General features: G+C 40.4%; 1 protein-coding gene across 4 annotated transcripts in view; it reads right to left on the bottom strand.

Annotated features, from left to right (window-relative positions):
* LOC145489586 (voltage-dependent L-type calcium channel subunit alpha-1D-like) overlaps positions 1-17,764 on the bottom strand; it is a 59,501-nt gene that overhangs the window by 17,009 nt on the left and 24,728 nt on the right. For 3 of the 4 annotated variants that reach the window (XM_081468573.1, XM_081468591.1, XM_081468581.1), the window contains 25 exons: positions 16,302-16,516; positions 15,055-15,164; positions 14,411-14,526; positions 13,130-13,283; positions 12,496-12,668; positions 12,117-12,229; positions 11,913-12,022; positions 11,607-11,738; positions 10,775-10,838; positions 10,440-10,563; positions 8,480-8,735; positions 7,889-7,906; positions 7,741-7,783; positions 7,343-7,547; positions 6,662-6,806; positions 5,377-5,506; positions 5,062-5,121; positions 4,546-4,652; positions 3,955-4,057; positions 3,089-3,249; positions 2,109-2,166; positions 1,521-1,621; positions 935-1,136; positions 551-715; positions 215-322 (listed from right to left, as the gene is read on the bottom strand). In XM_081468573.1, coding sequence (XP_081324699.1) covers positions 215-322; positions 551-715; positions 935-1,136; positions 1,521-1,621; positions 2,109-2,166; positions 3,089-3,249; positions 3,955-4,057; positions 4,546-4,652; positions 5,062-5,121; positions 5,377-5,506; positions 6,662-6,806; positions 7,343-7,547; positions 7,741-7,783; positions 7,889-7,906; positions 8,480-8,735; positions 10,440-10,563; positions 10,775-10,838; positions 11,607-11,738; positions 11,913-12,022; positions 12,117-12,229; positions 12,496-12,668; positions 13,130-13,283; positions 14,411-14,526; positions 15,055-15,164; positions 16,302-16,516 — 3,173 coding nt within the window. The remainder of the gene's footprint in view (positions 1-214; positions 323-550; positions 716-934; positions 1,137-1,520; positions 1,622-2,108; positions 2,167-3,088; positions 3,250-3,954; positions 4,058-4,545; positions 4,653-5,061; positions 5,122-5,376; positions 5,507-6,661; positions 6,807-7,342; positions 7,548-7,740; positions 7,784-7,888; positions 7,907-8,479; positions 8,736-10,439; positions 10,564-10,774; positions 10,839-11,606; positions 11,739-11,912; positions 12,023-12,116; positions 12,230-12,495; positions 12,669-13,129; positions 13,284-14,410; positions 14,527-15,054; positions 15,165-16,301; positions 16,517-17,764) is intronic. The other variant, XM_081468598.1, reaches the window with a different exon arrangement.

Genomic DNA, 17,764 nt, shown 5'->3' with positions numbered 1-17,764 from the left:
TCGAAGTGTTTACTTGAAACATGTTTCGGTGCTAGTGTGGAAGCAGTATAAATGTGCTATCGGAAGCCGACTGACCTCCTCACTCGATAAATATACTTGCAGGTAATTTCCGTAACTGCGTACAAAGGTCTTCCCAGACACGAGCTCTAGCTTGTTTAGTGCCTCTTGATACCAAAAGCAAGACCAAATACATAACAGAAAAAAAAAAGCTTACCAGTCTTAGAGCGATAAACTTAAGTCCAGCTTCTACAATATAGAGAATAGTGAAGGCAATGTTCAGATACATAAGAATGTCTGTAAATTGCTCGCCTTGCTTGTAATGCTGCAGGGAAAAGAGAACAACAAGTGCCGGTGAGAAAGATCTCTTTCCAAAGTTTTCATAGAACTCAAAATGTTCTTAACCACATCCGAGGACCGTACAAAGTCCAAACTAGACACCATTTCAAACTCACAGACCATGAAACGAAGGAGTAACCTCAAAGTTATTTAAAACTGTTTGGTGTAGACGTTAAGGGGATTGACACAGCAGGAACCCTTTTAAAAAACTCACCTGGGACATAAGAACGCCCGTATTGAGAGCTATCAACACCAAAATGAATGTGTCAAAAGGCTTTGACATCACCAGGACCCAGATCTTGTACTGCAAACTCTTGTGGTCAGCTGGCATGTACCGCTGCGCAGGCTTAGCAGTCAGTGCAAACTGAATGCAATCACGCTGTTAAAAGAAGGCAAGAAATTCTTTTAACAAATCTGCAGTGAACTTTGTAGAAATTTTCAAAGAAGCCTTGTTAAAATACGCCTTATAAATTTCACCTCACACATAGGATTTGAGGAAAAGAAGACATATACTTCTCAGTACATGCATGAAAACGTATGCTTCACCAAACATCAAACATATTCTCGCTAGCGAGTGGATAGAGAGGAATTTTATTACCTGGTTCCTGTCCAGCTCACAACTGGCAATTTCTCTCTCACCCTCCTGTTGGAAGGTGAGGATGATCAACGCTACAAAGATGTTGAGAAAGAAGAAAGAGAACACCACAACAAAGCTAATGTAATAAAGAGCGTAACCGGGGCTGTAGTTCGGGATCGGGCCTTTGTCTACTTCTGTTGTGGCCATGGTGGCCTGCATAGCACTGTGGAAAGAAAAAGAAAAACCAGCAAGTTACAGTATTAATCCAGTGTAATAAACCCAGTTTATTGGCTTCCGTTATTTACCGAAGGTTATTAACCCCAAGTGTATACATCAAAGTGCTGTCTCATCCCTTCCATGACCCTTCCCGTCCCGCAAATGATTAATAGTCCACACGTCCCGTCCCGTATCCCGTCCCGTATCTCCAATGCACACATTCTCTGCACCATTCACGAGGGCGCGCAATGAAAATTTTTCCAGAGATTTTGGGTTTTCCCAAAAAAGCTGAAACAGGGCGGAACGCACTGGAATTTCATTCTACCCTCTGCTGTAGTCATTACAAATTTGACCAAGCATTGACTGGGATGATTATAAATATTCCACGTACCTGGGCCAACCTTCACCAGTTGACGAGGTGTACAGAGTCAACATCGCTTTAAACACGTTGTCAAAGTTGAGAGCTTTTGTTTCCCACTCTCGGTCTTTCACCTAGCAATGACAACAAAAACTACCTCGTCAACCACCTCCAACAAAACTAGGATCCTGATTTCAGTACACGATTACACAAAAAAAGGAAACTTGCATGGTATGAACAGTTCATAGATTACGACAATGGACGTAGAGGACTAATGATTAGAATGACCGACCGACTGACGAATGAATGAATTAATGAATACTTTTACTAGAGGGACGATACTGAAATAGCAGTAAAAGAAAAACACTAAATATATTTATAGGTTACAATAATAGACCAATTTCGATATATTAAAATTCAGCCTGACACAACAGACCTCAACACGAGGCTCTAGGGAATAAACCCCACAAACTCTGTAGTTATTCCCCGGAGCCTCGTACTGAGGTCTGCTGTTTAAGGCTGAATTTTAAAATATCGAAATTGGCCCATTTGCCATACTGTGAGAAAATCGTCTAATCACGCGCACATGCATATTAACCATAAAATGTTAATAAAACACACCTTGGAAACTTCCTCCCGTTGAGTGAATTCATCGTAATCGAAAATGAAATACTGCCCTCTGCAAACAATCAAAAAGATGGCTAACATTGGTTATTTTTAAACAACGCGATGAGATCTTTTGAGCGACCATCTCTTAAAACTATTTATTATATGACTGAGAAAATTAATTCATTGTGATTGGCTGAGAGCAGGCCAATTTATCGTTAATTAGAATCTTAATTTGCACTGCAGTGCAAATTAACGCGCCCGCGTTCGTAATTTTTCCAGTCATATAATAAATGAGAGATAGTATGAAAGCTCTAGCAATTAAGGATTTACACTGCTCGTGATATTTAAAAATTCTTTCAAATTGCACTCGCCTAAAGGCCCGTGCAATTTTGAGAGAACTTTCAAACATCACTCGTAGTGTAAATCCTTAACTACACTCGCATTCAGACGATTTACATATACTAATTGAAACCTTGGAGAACAGCTTGGTGTTCAGCATCAATTTAATCTATGCCCGACAACGTTGTAAAAGGTAAAAGGGGAATTTCCATAAACATAAACATACATACATGCAATAACACACTTGCACGATGTCATCTGACGACAACTACCAGAGTGCATTACGTTTCTCCTTAGATATTTAATTTAATTTTAAAACCACAGTGGGGTTTAGATAACAACTGTCTTTATTAGCACGAGAAAAAAAGTGAAGCTTTCTGGTAGGCTACATCACGGTTCGCGCTTCTTGAAAAGTTTAGCCTAAATTCTTTTAGCCCAAATGTTCGCCGTTTGTAATCCGTGATAATCTTCCCCATCTTAAACCATCCTTGTTCCTTTATGGTTTATTATTATCTTTTTCGAGTTTTTCTATCTTAGTGAACTACTATTTTCATGTTTCCTTCAATTAAAAGGTAATTTTGTACGTGGCAAAATGTTTCAAAATACCGTGACTGAGCTCCTTTTTTTTTTTTAAAATTATGTTGATATCTTACTGGCATTCTTCCTTCCACAGCTTGGACTCGTCATTACAGTTCTGAAACTTCCCTTTGAAAAGTTGTACGCCCATAACAGCAAAGATGAACAAAAATAACGCCGTAATCATCAAGATATTGGCAACGTTCTTTACCGAGTACCACATGCAACGAAACACAGCCTGAAAGAAAACAACGAACGAAAATTACACAGGCGAGACTAAGAAAAGTGAAGCATGGGAGATTACAAGGTGATCGCCGGAATGGCTTTGGGATCGTTGCTGACGTCATTGTTTACATTTTACCTCATAAACATACGATTCTGCGCAGAGAAGGCAAAAGGTTAGACACGAACTAACTCCAAACATTTAAAGGGAGTGTGAAACTTAGTAACTGGAGAAATGTTTGTTTTCTTGGACGTAATATTCAAGGAGCATATTGGTCTGAAAAACTGTAAAATTCGTGGTTGGCAAAAGCACTGATGAGCTAATACATTTTCTTTGTAAAATTTTGCGTTTTTTAACCCGCGTCGCACAGAGGGTATTCAATACATCGAGCTAAAATTCCTTGGGGTAGTCAATCGTGCTATGCCCTTTCAAGAGATCCTCGACTGTGCACAATTTTTTGTGACGAAAGATTTTTATTTGTTAGTTGTTCAGTGACTAGTAAACAGCCATTGCGTTTTGTGCACGGGTAAGGCCAAAAAAGGGAACAAATACATACAAGAAAACAACGAACTTTGGTTTCATAACCATTCTTCTCTATTAACTTAGTTTAAAATGGATACTAAAGAAATGCGCGAAATTGTGAATCCTGACCTTGAAACTGACTGGATTGAAAAGCTCTGCTTAAGTCACAAAACAGTCAGGTTTGGCGAGTGTACAAACCTGTAACTTCTTAATTTTGTGCACTCCTTTAAACGGTCTTAAGACACGGAACACTCGGAGGGCTTTAATCACAGAACGGCCATCTCCAGAAGTGTCCGTTTGCCTGAATAACGAGAAAAAAAAGGATGAGCATACAGTGGTTTAATTACCCCCCGAAAGTAATCACGTGTTCCTTATCTTTTGTTCTAACCTATCAGTGTAAAGATGCTAAGAGTTCTATTTCCCGCCTTTTTTTGCGCTTTGCGAGCAGCGCATGGGCAGCGCATGGACTTTGTCTCTCGTTATAATTATTTCACTGTGTTTTTCCTGGTCCTTGCAACTGATGTGACAATTTTGGATTTGGTTTTACAATGTTCATTTAAAAGACTGAGCACTCTCGGACACTTTTCCAATACGCCATTTTTGAGTTACCTTTTGCCTCAGTGTCAAAACGAGTCTTCGTCCGAAACCATTGATATGAATTTTGTACGACGACTCGTTTTGAAACAGAGGCACAAGGCAACTCGGAAATGTCCTATTCTTTTCACGAATAATTAGCCATCCATACAATTCGCTACAGTACTAAGATGAAATAATGTAAATTATACTTACACTAAAATGAGAGACGCCATGTTGAAAGACACTACCAGAGCATCAATGACGTTCCACCAATCACGGAAGTAAGCGCCTTTATGAAAAATGACACCGACATCTACAATCTGAGCCCAGGAAAATAACAAGGTCAGTACAGTCATTTATAACCCGTGAAACAACTAATATCGCAACAATGGAGGAGAGCTTCAGTTAATTTTTTAACTGACGCTTTTTGTTGCTAGTTGCATTACGGAATAAGGTAATAACTCAAGCAAACTGAAAAACACTCTCTCGTTTCCCTAAATTAAAAATTCAATGCAGATCAACCGTCTTTGTTACCTATTTTAGTGTTTTTCTTTTACTTCAGTTAATGATTGTGTCGAGGTTTCTTTCACAATAAGGTAGAACATCGCAGAAAACGAAACGTGCGAAAATAAACTACCACTGGCAAAACAAAACAACTTGTACATAAAGCGATATGAGTTTGTTTATTGAAACGACACCTACTCTCACAAAAAAAATCTTTTCTCTCACCTTTATTATTACTTCTAAGGCAAATATTGCCGTGAAAACGTAGTCGAAGTACATCAGCACCTACAAAACAAAACCGCAAAGAAGCCAACAGTCAATTATTCTGTCGCGATTTTATTCACGGTACTGGAAACTTCAATGTTTTTATTTGGGAGTAAGATCTTTCATAGATTTACAAACAAACAAGCCAAAACCATGCACTTCACTGTAGTACTGAGAAAGGCTATTAGTAAGTAGAAGTAGAATTCTACTAAAGCACTATCGATTTGTAGGAAGTGATTTCTATCACCTCATGGAAGTTTCGAGCTTATAATCTACCTCGTTCCGTTTGGAATTATCGTTCACCGGATCTTCAATGGCGATGGAGATGCTGCTCAGCATGATGATAACAAGCATAAAGTTGTCAAAATGTCGTAAATTCACAATCCGGTGGCACAGCCGTCGAAATCTGGAAGAAAAATTAAAAAAAATAAAGCCTGGTTCACACTTGTGAGATCACCATCGTCATCATCATTATCATCGACTTAACAAATTGACAGATTTTCATGCGCCTGTCTTGTTATTGATCATAAATTTCGTCAGGACATTGTCAAAGTGGTCTGTGGATCCGCAGACTACTTTGACAATGTTTTGACGAAATTCATTGTCAATTACAGGACAGATGCATGAAAAACGGACGTCAATTTGTTATTTACAAGAACAATTAGTCAAATTGTCCCTGGGGGGGGGGGGGGTACTCCCAGAAAAATTGGGTAGGGATGTGCGGTTCGCTTGCCAAAACCCTTACCCTATTTATGACCAAAATATGCGATATTCCCTACCCTTTTTATGACCTAACCAAAAATTCGAAACCCTACTTATGACCTGACCCTTACATCAAAACCCTGTTTCAGACCTGCGTTACAATTAGTTCCCTAGTTCAGACCAATGTTAAATTACCGTAAACATACTTTGTGAAGGGCTTTTGTTGATTATAATGATGAAAACGTGGATTCTTCTTAAAAACATACCCATATCAAGGTTAGGGTGCAAAAATCATACCCCATTTATGACCAAAATGGCCAAAATCAGCTAAAATCGATACCCTATTTGACCAAAACGGCTGAAAACCATACCCTTTGGGGCCGCACATACCTATATAGCCCATAGAAGGGAGTACCCTCCGGGAAATTGTCCGCTCTCGCTCGTTGAAGCATCGCATAAATTATACATTCATGTGTCTGTCCGCTTATTGACAATGAAAATTGACCGATGAGCGAACGAGAATTTCTGCAGTTATTGAAAAAATGATCTTTTATTTGCCACACCGTAAATGATAATAATTAATAATGACAACAACAAAAGGCGGCGAGGAGACCTCCAAAAAACCACCACGCTTTTAGCAGAGGCCACCTCGGTTGTAGATATATTGTTCTCGATCTTGGTCAATAAAAATAGATAGTTTCTTCAGAAACGTACAAGATTGAAATGTACTGCAAACATCTTAAGTGGATTTCTGTCAACCAAATTTAGGTCAATTTGTCACGCCATGCGTCACGTACCTCTCTCACAAATGTCACAAATCGTAAGTCCGCCTGTCACGTATCACATATGATGTTCTCACCTGTTCTCTGGGCCAAATATGAACAACGTTTTGGTTTTAATGATGGGTTTCTTTTTTCGAGAAGGCCGCCGACGTTTACCAAACCGGCCACCAGTCTTCAGGATCTTCATGAAATTTCTGCGACTTACTGGCTGATCATCTTCATCTAACAAAAGACGAACGACAATGCATAACTGTACAATCTGTTATCAGATATTCTCACCACTGAGGAACATGAAAAAAGCACCCAACGAGTCTTTTACTGATAGCAGTGCACTACTACAACAAACCTACACCTGTCGTGATGCAACGAAAAATGCGCTACGTTACATCACGCAACATAGCGTTACTTTGCGGTGTGACGCTCTTACGTTATATTGGGAGGCACGCGATGCGGTGGCCCAATGGTTAGCGCGCTGCTCTCAGGATTGAGCGGTCTGGGTTCTAGTCCTGGCTGGGGACATTGTGTTGTGTTCTTGGGCAAGACACTTTACTCTCACAGTGCCTCTCTCCACTCAGGTGTATAAATGGGTACCGGCCCACTTAATGCCGGTGGTAACCCTGCGATGGACGAGCATCCCACCCAGGGGGGAGAAGAAATTTCTTCCAGTCGCTCCATGCTGCAGAAATCGGGATAAGCTCCAGCTGTATGAGCTACTGACCTGACGCAGACTAACCTTAATTCTTACGTTACGCACATACCTTCATCATCCTCTTCCCTTTCCGTGTCTCCATTAACTTCATTCCTCCCTCTCCTCATCCTTCTAATCCGTCGTGTTCTGTCGCCTCCTTCACTTCGTGTCCCTGAGGGCTCCCCGGATTCTGCTACGTCCGTGCCGTTTCTGTCCTCTGCCTTCTCGTACATACTTGCTTCTCGAATGTATGACTTGATCTTTCTTCTCAGAGACTAAACACGGGAAAATATAAACACACACCAGAGAAATGAAACTGTGTTTTTCTCGCGAATATTGTACATTTATATCCATTCAAGTTCTCAGACTTTATAGTTTCAATGCTAGTTTTCCGCATGAATCATGCACCAAAAATTTCTAGATCTTCTGTTTATTTATTTTTTCGCAAACTCCCCACTACTTACTCACCGATGACATTGACACACCAGTTTCCCCATTCTCCAAGGTCGTGCTGTAATTAAGATAAAATAGCAGACTTATTTTCAGCTAATGACGGTATGGGGGAAAGGATTGCCCAACGAGTAAATGAGAAAATTCTTAGGATGTTAGTAATTGCCTATTCTGAGGGGCTGGACTGTAACAAGACAATATAAAACAAAACAAAAAACAAGAAACAAGTTACTCTTAAAAGAAACAAACAATTTCAGTACAATAATGTCGTTTGTCAAACCTTAATGATCAGATTTAAAAATCATCAAGAAACTTACGTCATACCTTCCCCTACAACACGGAATGGGACAGAGCAAGAGAGCTGCTTCTAATCTTTTACTCGGTTCCAATAAAGTGTATGCCAACTGAAGGTTACGATCACTTTTTAAGAGGAATGTGTCAAACATTTTGCACAGAAAAAGACAGAGTTCTCCGTAAAACTTTTTTTGCGATGCCAAGAACGCTTCATTTCCTTTAGAACTGAAGTACTACGTTAGATACGATTTTCTACGCCCATGAATAAAACGATCTCTTTGTAAGCGACTAACTCGTATATAAGGCCTTCGTTCCCCTTGACCAGCGGCCCCATGCTTCACAACCGCTGATAAAATGATCAAATTAAAAGATCCTGGATACCAAATTGTGCGACAAATTTGACGTAGCTACCCTTGTGAAACTCTATGAAGTCAGTAAGGTCGCGTACTGCGATTGAACTAACCAAGCAGTAGTGGGCGGATCCTCAGCTGAAGGTTGCGCGTTCCCATTCCTCTTGCGGACAAAGTGATTGATAGCCATTACCACAGGAAGTTTGGCGCCAGCTTTCGCCCAGCCCTTGCCTTTGTGAGTGTACCTCTGTTTGTTACGAGCACGATTTAGTTCTCTCTCCTGTTTTTCGTTCTCCTCGTCCTCTGTTAAGATCTGCGCGTTTGCTAAGTTGTCGACAGCGATGGCTAAGAACACATTAAGCAGCGTGTCTGTTCATTAGTTAAGGAAGGATTTTGTGTTCACGGAGGTTTTATATGATCACTGAATGTCAAGTAACAATTTCATGTAGCTAGCAGCGAATCTCGACGCGATTTGTCCCAAATTTGATAACAAAATGGGCGGAAAAATATAATCAATCGACGTTTGAAAATCTTACGAATGGGATGGATTTTCATCCACGCAATTTCAATCAAGCAAAACAGTCGGACCGCCAAATCGTGGCGTGTGAGTTAACCCTTTCAATACCAACTACGCATATATGCGTAATTAATGGTCGTGCTCTTTGTATCACTTGTGACGTCATCAATTTAAATGTCATCAGATATTCTTGATAAGCTGATAGTAGTGCTAGGCTAGCCCTTTCCGCACAATGGTCAGGTTTAGATATCGACGAAATTGCGACGTCGCAAATCGAAAAACAAGGTTATCAGTTTTGGTGCAAAAACGGTGGTAAAATGGTCCACAACGCCTGTGATTGATCAAGGTCCATTTCTAGGCTTCGCCCGTAATTAACATCCAACTTTTCACTGCAGCCAGAAAGAACATACAATGCAAAAGGAAGCCAGTGTGAAAGGGCAGAGAAAAACAGAAAGGAAAGGGCCAACAAACGAAATTGAGAACGGTTAATGGCAAAAAAAAAAAAAAAACCCAAGTCCAACCGTAAGTCCAAATTTTGGCTTATGCGCATGCCCGTAATTGAAGTTTTGCTCAATTTTGTACCTAATCCTCGAAAAAGCTCTCCTTTTAGCAAAAAAAAGCTTTTTTAGCGCAACTTAGGCTTATTTAGCGTCATGGCAGCTAAAAAACCTGACTAAACGGTTAAAAACGGTATTTTTTGGCAAAAGTTTGGTATTCAAAGGGTTAACCTCTGTTATTGTAGGGCTGGCTCCGTGAGCGGGCAAGATGAATCAAATCCTGCGCTATGATTGGCTACCCGAGCGGGCAAGATGGAGTTATCTTGCCCGCTCGGGACTACCCACCGTGTCCCGCAAGAAAAATTTCCCCGAAAGCCATATAATAAATCCTTTATTGACCAAGCTTGTTCGGCCAAGATGGTTGGATATTGGCCTCGTTCTTTTTTTGCGTGTTTATGGACCTCGACTCCGTCTCGGTCCATAAACACGCAAAAAAAGAACTTGGCCAATATCCAGCCATCTTGACCTCACGCTTGGTCAATAACCCATATATAAATTGGCCTATACCGATATATTAAAATTCTAGCTTGGCTCAACAACATTGAGGTTAAGGGATGAACAATTAATTTCTTTTGTTTTATTCCCCTAGGCCTCGGACTAAAGCCGTTAGAATTTTAATATATCGAAATTGGCATATTGGCCAGTTTAAATTTCGGAAAAATACTTCTTCGCTACTTCTTGAACTGTTCTAAACCACCGCAGTATTACTACTCCTCCTGGCTGGGATGTTCGTCCCGGTTCTACCACTCCCCCTTCCCCAGTCCGGACTAACAGTTCGCTGGTGCCAGTTCAAAATCCTTGGTGAGGGGAAGCACCGTAAGAGTAACATACACAACACAATAACCCTGGACAACGCGCTTGAACCCAGACCTCTAGATCCGGAGCGCGGGCCAAGACGTCTTCCATTGGAAACCAAACTGTGCCGCAAACTTTTAACATCCAATACAAAACTGCAGTAGAAGTTATTTGTTCAGCTGAAGGGTATGGTTTCAAGGATACAGTTTCCTAAGATAACGAGAAGTACAAAATACAAGCTTGCTAAGATTCCTCCTGGGTTGTGTGGTCCGCCAAGTGCCATCACGCCACTGTACATGACAGAATTCCAGTCTTCCCCTGTAAGTATCTTTTGTGGACAAAACAAACAAAGCTAGAAGTTAGATAAGGAACCAAGATTTTCTGTGAATATAAAATCGCTCTTGAAATTTTCTTGCAAGGTTTGGCAGAGAAATGTGTGGAAAAATTCATAACAAACGAACGAACAAACAAATTAATAAATTAACTAGTTAATTAGTTAATTAATAATCAATACTGGTACTAAATTAACTAATACCAACCTGAAAGACAGCTAACATGGCGTTTTGGAAATTATCAAAGTTGGTTTGTGGTTGTTTGGTAAACCTGAGTGAAATTAAATGAACTTGATTACTTATAAGTCCTGTAACTTAATTTGAACTGAAAAAATACGTTATTTAGCAACTGGGAATCACACTATCACACTCGGCTGTCCACAAAGTTATACTTTAACGTGGCTGAACACAGTTTTTGATACCTATGTGTCATTGACCTTTTTCTCTAAAACTGTTGATCCCTCGGTCGTCAAAAATGGCAGCAAGCAAGTTAACACAAACTTTGCTTTGTTGATGGTTAAGCTGACGTATGTGCCGTTTCCATGGCAACATGAGTAAATATATATATTTTATAATTTAAGTTCTCATATGATAAATATTCAGTGGACAAAGTTTGAACAAAAATCTATTGACAGTTTTATTTCAGGGGAATTACCTTAAGCAGTCAGTGTCTTTGAAATTTGTAACGATATTAAATAGCGAGTGGGGCCTGGAATTAACAACCTTGGCCATAGAGGTTAGAAAATTCGTTCTATACACATTATGCCCCTCCCCACCCCTGTGCAATGTTGACAAAGTACTTACACCTAACACAAGTTGCATTTTACCATTTCATTGAAAGGGGGGATGGGGTACTGACAATTATTCTGTAGGTACTACGGTTATGATTTCATGTTTTTGCGTTTTCCCAACACAATTTTTCCATGACTGTAGGCTAAAAATTGGAGAATACTGCACGCAAAGAAATGCCAATCACGGCTAATGTGAGGAGATACAGACAAGAGGAGAAATGAAAAAGAGTCATAACAAATAAACTTACTTGCCACCAAAGATCTGCATGCCAAGGAGAGCAGCAATCAGGATAAACAAGAATAACAGGAAAATCAGGCTCACGATCGACTTGATGCTACTCACGAGAGAAGTAGCGAGGTTCCTTAGCGACCGCCAGTGTCTGTAACAAGATAACAAGTGATCAGAAAGGAAACTTCAAAGCTTGTCGCAAACAAATGTATGGAAGAATTTATCTCTGACTGTCACCAACGAAGGAAATTAATCAGAACCGTAACAAGTGTTACATGTAAGTGACAAGTCACGCAAGTGATCCGCCGGCCCGCCATAACCTTACCTCGTGACTTTGAAGACTCTAAGAAGACGAAGACATCTGAGTACACTAATGCCAAGTTTAATACCTTCAACTGTATCAAGTATCAGGTCCAAAAATCCAGAACATACAACCTGTTGAGAGCAACCAGTAAAGGAAGGCGTTGTTATTTGTTTAACTGACTTTTAGCTAATTCTAAAGAAGCATGCGCGAAATAACATCACTTACAGCGCAATCAAAACAATTAAAACTTGAACTGAAGTACACATGAAATCCAAGACCATAGATTTTAAGAACCATCTCCACGAAGAAGAACGTTAAAAACACAATTTCCGCGTATTCTGAAAGAAAAAGAAAAGCAAGCGTCTTGATTCAATGATCATCAACTTGCTAGCCCAAGATAGAAAATGTTGCACAAAATCAAAGAGCCGGTTATTTGTGGGTCACGGTCTTGCCCTTTGGTCTTCCTGGGGAGGGGGGTGGGATCTAATTTTAGCCCAGCGGGCGTTCTTATTTTTTTCGAAGGGGGTAGGGAGTGGACCTAAACAGTTCAGTTTCTCATAGCCCCTGTAAGACTGTGTCTAATCAAATAAGCTCTCCAACTTACTCTGAAACTCAGTAAGCCACTTGGGTTGATTGTAATACTCCACAGCCAGCACAATGGTGTTCAAGAACACACAAACCAGTACCGTCCAATAAAATGCTTGTGTCTTGACCATGCGACCCACCTTTATCGAAAATCTATGCTGCCACTGTATAAACCGCTGGAGCACGCCGACTCTAAAATGAAAAACAGGCACACATAATATAGTGTGAGCAAAAAGATGAGTTGGAGGTCAATAATGGCTGAAAGTGTAATGTATATTCCTAATTATTCATTTGACCAATCGCAACGGGCGCAAATAACGCATTAACCGAGTCTGAACTAGGAATAAAAGCTTGAAACTGTTTCCTAGAGCGGAAAAACGTGTGTAATGCCAAGATTGTTACTAATCTTACTGGCTGAAGCCTGTTGTCTGATTTGTGGTTGATTTTTCGTTGAAACAGACTGAGTAATGCTTCTGGCACTGGGATTTTGGAATCGTTTGAGCTACAAAGCCTACAATTGGCCAACGATTTTCAAGACAACCATCCTCTAATCCAGGCATTCAAGCGCAGAAAGCTAGGCCCAGGTTCCTCGAAGTTTCTTGAGTTGCGGGACTGAAGTATGCACCAGTGCCACCAACTAGAACCCAGCTTACCTCTCGGGCATATTGACTCGGTAACAGTTTCCCTCTCTTCTCGCAACTACTCTTCCAGGATTACTGACCATGTCATTGGTAACGAGTTGTGATTGTGAGTCGTTCAAGCTGAGATGTTTAGATCTGCTGTAGTTTTCATCCGCTGCCGATTCCGCTGTAACGAAAATACAGACAACTATCTTAAAGAGGACACTTCCGTAAGGACGATACCTCCCTAAGATAGCCTGTTCCAGGCTCTCGGTCAGCGGGGACGATCGAAAAAGCGGGCGGGCGACGAGTGGGATCAGCGACGAGCGGAACCCGCTCGTCGCCCGCCCACTTTTTCGATCGTCCCCACTGTCCGAGAGCCTGGAACAGGCTACCCTAAGATGGCTGGTCCAAGCTGAAGTTACTTGTTTTTCTTCAATTGAATTCTCTTTATAATCGACATTTTTCTAAAGCGGACAGTTCGATCTGGTGTCGTGAGTGTCCGCCTTAAAAAGAGTTAACTATGAACTAGGTAAACAGGAAGCTGCAATTAAGCGCCCGACCAAGTTCTCTCTGTCGGTACTACTCAGAAAGATAGATACATGTACAGTACAAAGTTTAACTCAAAGTACTTTCCTTTCATCTTTTTAAAAGGAGATAAAATGGCCTCGTTGTCATGAGTACGAACTTAAGCTCAAGTTCAAATTTTGTGTTTATCCATGGTTTAAACATTCCAAGTTCGCAGGTCGTCAAGACAAAAAGTGGTGCGTTACATTGCATTTTATCACGATGGCTTATTTAACGTGGCTTGCTTAAGCAAGCAGAGTCTAATGAAAGAGGGTAACAGTAAAAAGCTCGACGAAACTAAAAACAGTTTCCAGTGGTATTCGCGAACAAAGGTATTTAAAACGTGTTGTGCTGCGTCGTAGACAAGTGAAAAAGTTAGCGAATAATTATAAACTTGAAGTTGATTAAGGTAAATTAACCGCTGTAGTAATATGGACGGCTGACGTTTCCAGTGTGCTAGCCATTCGTCAAAGCCATAGGAAAAGACCATTTTACAGTTCTCTGCTCGGTGACCTGGCCTTTGAATGGCAGCGAGACTGGAAGTGACCTTGTTTTCATACAGACCTCACTTCCTTTGTTGTGTAAATCATGTTGTCCTAATGCTAGCTAGTTTACATTTAAAATGAGAAAAGCAGAGAGGTTTGTATTAAAGCAAGGTCACCTCTAGCCTCGTTTGCATTCACAGGCCAGGCAACTGAGCACACAACTGTAAAATGGCCTATTGTTGTTAATTTAGCTGAGCCTTACCAGCCTTGGCTATCCACGACATGTAGGCGTCCACCTGACGGTTCAGCTGCTGCTGTCTACGAACTTTAAAGAACTTACGCCGAGTGTCCACACGTTCTCTCTCCTTTGCAAACTCGCTGGTGACAAATAAAACAATGGTCCGATAACTCACTGTCTTTGTACACTCACGAACAGTTTTAATATTGGGCTTGCATGTTCGAACGCTGGTTAACGCTAACACAGGATTAAAAGTTAACCGAAGTATTAGTTTTTCTTTTATGAAAGAATGCTTTTAACAGCTTATGTTTTGTGTAGTTTGAGATTATTCAAACTCAGAACTGAAGGACAAACAATGTAAACAGAAAATCTCACCGCAAAGCAATGAAACTGCAATCAAGATTCTCGCTAATCCTGCGTTAGCCTAATCGGGATTTGAACAACCCGGCCCAGGTTTCTTTCGGCTGATAGCTGGTTAGAGGGAAGTCAATTGAATTCAAGAGCCAGACGTTTAATAGTATTATGTTAGAATTTCTTTTCAAGTCGCACATTAAAATGCTTCGTACATTGAAAAATAATTAATTTCTCGCGTGACATCTGTCTGCGTGCGCTAATTGTTCGTAATTGATGTATTAACTGGGCAGCAGTAAAATATGTTAAACACTCACCCACTCAAAACTCCAAGAACAAGGTTAAGGACGAAAAAAGAACCAATTACGATAAGTGAAACATAATAACAGGCATACAGATAGCCATCTTCATCCATTGCATCAAATGTCTGTAGAAAAAAAATAAACATACAAGTTCTCGTTCCTTATTTGTAGGAGTTGGGAGAAGTTGTTAAAATCTCAAGACAATTCCCCTTTCCTGATCGTCTCTATACTTCTCCTGACCTGTATACTGGAATATCTTTCGATATTACAGTGAGAATTTGGACTTTAACCACCTTACAATAGGCCACGTTCGATATATCAATATTCTAACATGGCTCCGAGGCTTTCGGGTCGAAATTGCACATTTTTTTAAAGTTACTTTAGTTCCTCAATTCTCAAAAGAAACTTGGATACAAAGAAAACATCACCAAGTATAGGAGTTTGTCCTGAAAGCCTCGCAACCATGTTATTGACATATCAAACGTGGCCTATTAACTTATCCCATTTTTAAATGAAAATTTTAATAAGGCACAGATGACTTCGTTTTCAGAGAAGTCTGTTTAAAACCCTGAGGAGAAGGAACTGTAGGACAAAATAACAGCGGATTTGACTCCAATTTCATGCCCGTAGATGTACTGAAATAATTACAGGATAATTCATACTTTCTTTCCACTCTCTGGCTTTGTATCATATCCAGAAGGCTCCACAAAACGAGCAGCGAAGTACTGGAGAAAGTGGGTTGAAATCCAGCAAGGAAAAAGATATTATTTATACCCTGTTTTGGTTCATTAGCGGCGAAGATTAATAAGGTCATTTTCAAGTAAAACTAGTTCAAGCGTACAGACCTTTCATAAGAAAATGAGAATTCATATTTGATAAAAATGCACGTGGATGTTTAGCACTTTTGGATTCCTTTTGAAGATTTTTGAAACGGCATAATTACTGTGTGGCAGATTATTCTACTGAACAAAATATCTGCTTATGAAAATAAATTTTAAAAAATCAAACGAAATTGTGAATTTATTTTCAACATTATCAACTACAATCGAACACATTATAATCGATAATGATCGATTTCTAAACGTAATCGAAATTTTTTTGATTCGTTCGATTATTGGTTCTTGGTTCGATTACGGAGTGATTCAATTTTCATCCTTTAAACGCCAAGAAAATGACAGTTAACAGTCAATCGAATACTTCTCACGTATTATAGGGCTAATAAAGACCCCAATAGTCGTCTATTCACGTTATTGTTGTTGTACCTTGTACATTATCGATGTCCATCCCTCCATTGTAATACACTGGAAGACTGTTAACATTGCAAGCGCAATATTATCAAATGTCGTGATACCATCGTTTGGGCCTATCCAATATTCGGTACAGTTATAACCAGACAGACAATCTCGACCACGAAAAATCTTCCTAACTCCAGGAAAGGGCCCTGCGTCACATGGCTTATCATTCGTCTGTCTGGCACCTGCAAGAATCAAATAGATACAAGGTAGGTATAGTCAGTCAATCACAGTGAAAGAAGCGGCGATGTGCATCAAGTATGCAGCTAAGTTGATTCAACGAAATCGCGTTTTGCTGACTTAAATCCCCTGCCTTCTACTTGTTTCTGCAAAATGCTTCTCTCAAAATCGGTTTCTCCAAAACTTCTCATTGTATAGTTAGTGCTTTCAGAGGTAGGTGAAAGGAGTTGGAGAACAAAGGCATCACTTGCATCCTGGTTTTTTTTTCCCGGCGAGAGCTGAAGTTTGCAAGAAGTTTAATCTAAAACGCAAGAAGCCTTGACTTTTCTTATAGAGGGCTTCATGCCGATCAGCTCAACATATTAGCTTTTTGAGACCCTCTCCATATCATAAAGTAGCTATTCCATATAGGAAATGGCACAACAGGCACACGTACGCACTGCAGACCTATTGGATGCTTACGCAAAGCTTGTATTTAAACACGGGATAGAACAATGTCTAGAGCTTCCTAGCAATAGGTAGGAAAGTTAAAACAAAAACAACTAGGGCTAGGCACAGGTACGCAATGTGAAGGTGAATTAATCAACATGACACGAGCGTGGGACAAAGAAAAATTCTGAGTCCCCGACAGGAATCGAACCCATGACCTCCCGAACACCGGGCGGGCGCTCTATCCACTGAGCTACGAGAACTCATGGAGAGCAAGGTCATTTAACTGAGTTCATATATGATAGGTGTCCTGCATACTGCTAGGATCAACGCTATCGAATTCATCGTGAGTAGTGATAAGTTAATAAAGATGGTGAATTTTAAGCTCGGTAATGAAATGTGAAGGTGAATTCGATAACGTTGATCCTAGCAGTATGCAGGACACCTATCATATATGAACTCACTTAAATGACTTAGCTCTCCATGAGTTCTCGTAGCTCAGTGGGTAGAGCGCCCGCCCGGTGTTCGGGAGGTCATGGGTTCGATTCCTGTCGGGGACGCAGAATTTTTCTTTGTCCCACGCTCATGTCATGTTGATTAATTCACCTTCACATTTCATTACCGAACTTAAAATTCACCATCTTTATTAACTTATCAGGTACGCAATGTGGACCTATTTAGTGAATACAAAGTCATTGCTTTCTAAAGAAACTGTTGAGCTGCGTCAGAGGGCAACTGAAACACTTACCTATTTATCTGACTCGTCCCCAGTCGCCCGTTGAATAGACGCCGGAAACTCGACGGAGTCTGGATGAAATTCCTCG

This window comes from Orbicella franksi, chromosome 1, assembly GCF_964199315.1.
Source record: "Orbicella franksi chromosome 1, jaOrbFran1.1, whole genome shotgun sequence".
NCBI classification, from domain to species: domain Eukaryota; kingdom Metazoa; phylum Cnidaria; class Anthozoa; order Scleractinia; family Merulinidae; genus Orbicella; species Orbicella franksi.
The sequence above is the reverse complement of the archived record's forward strand: the minus strand, read 5'-3'. Positions and strand labels throughout refer to the sequence as shown.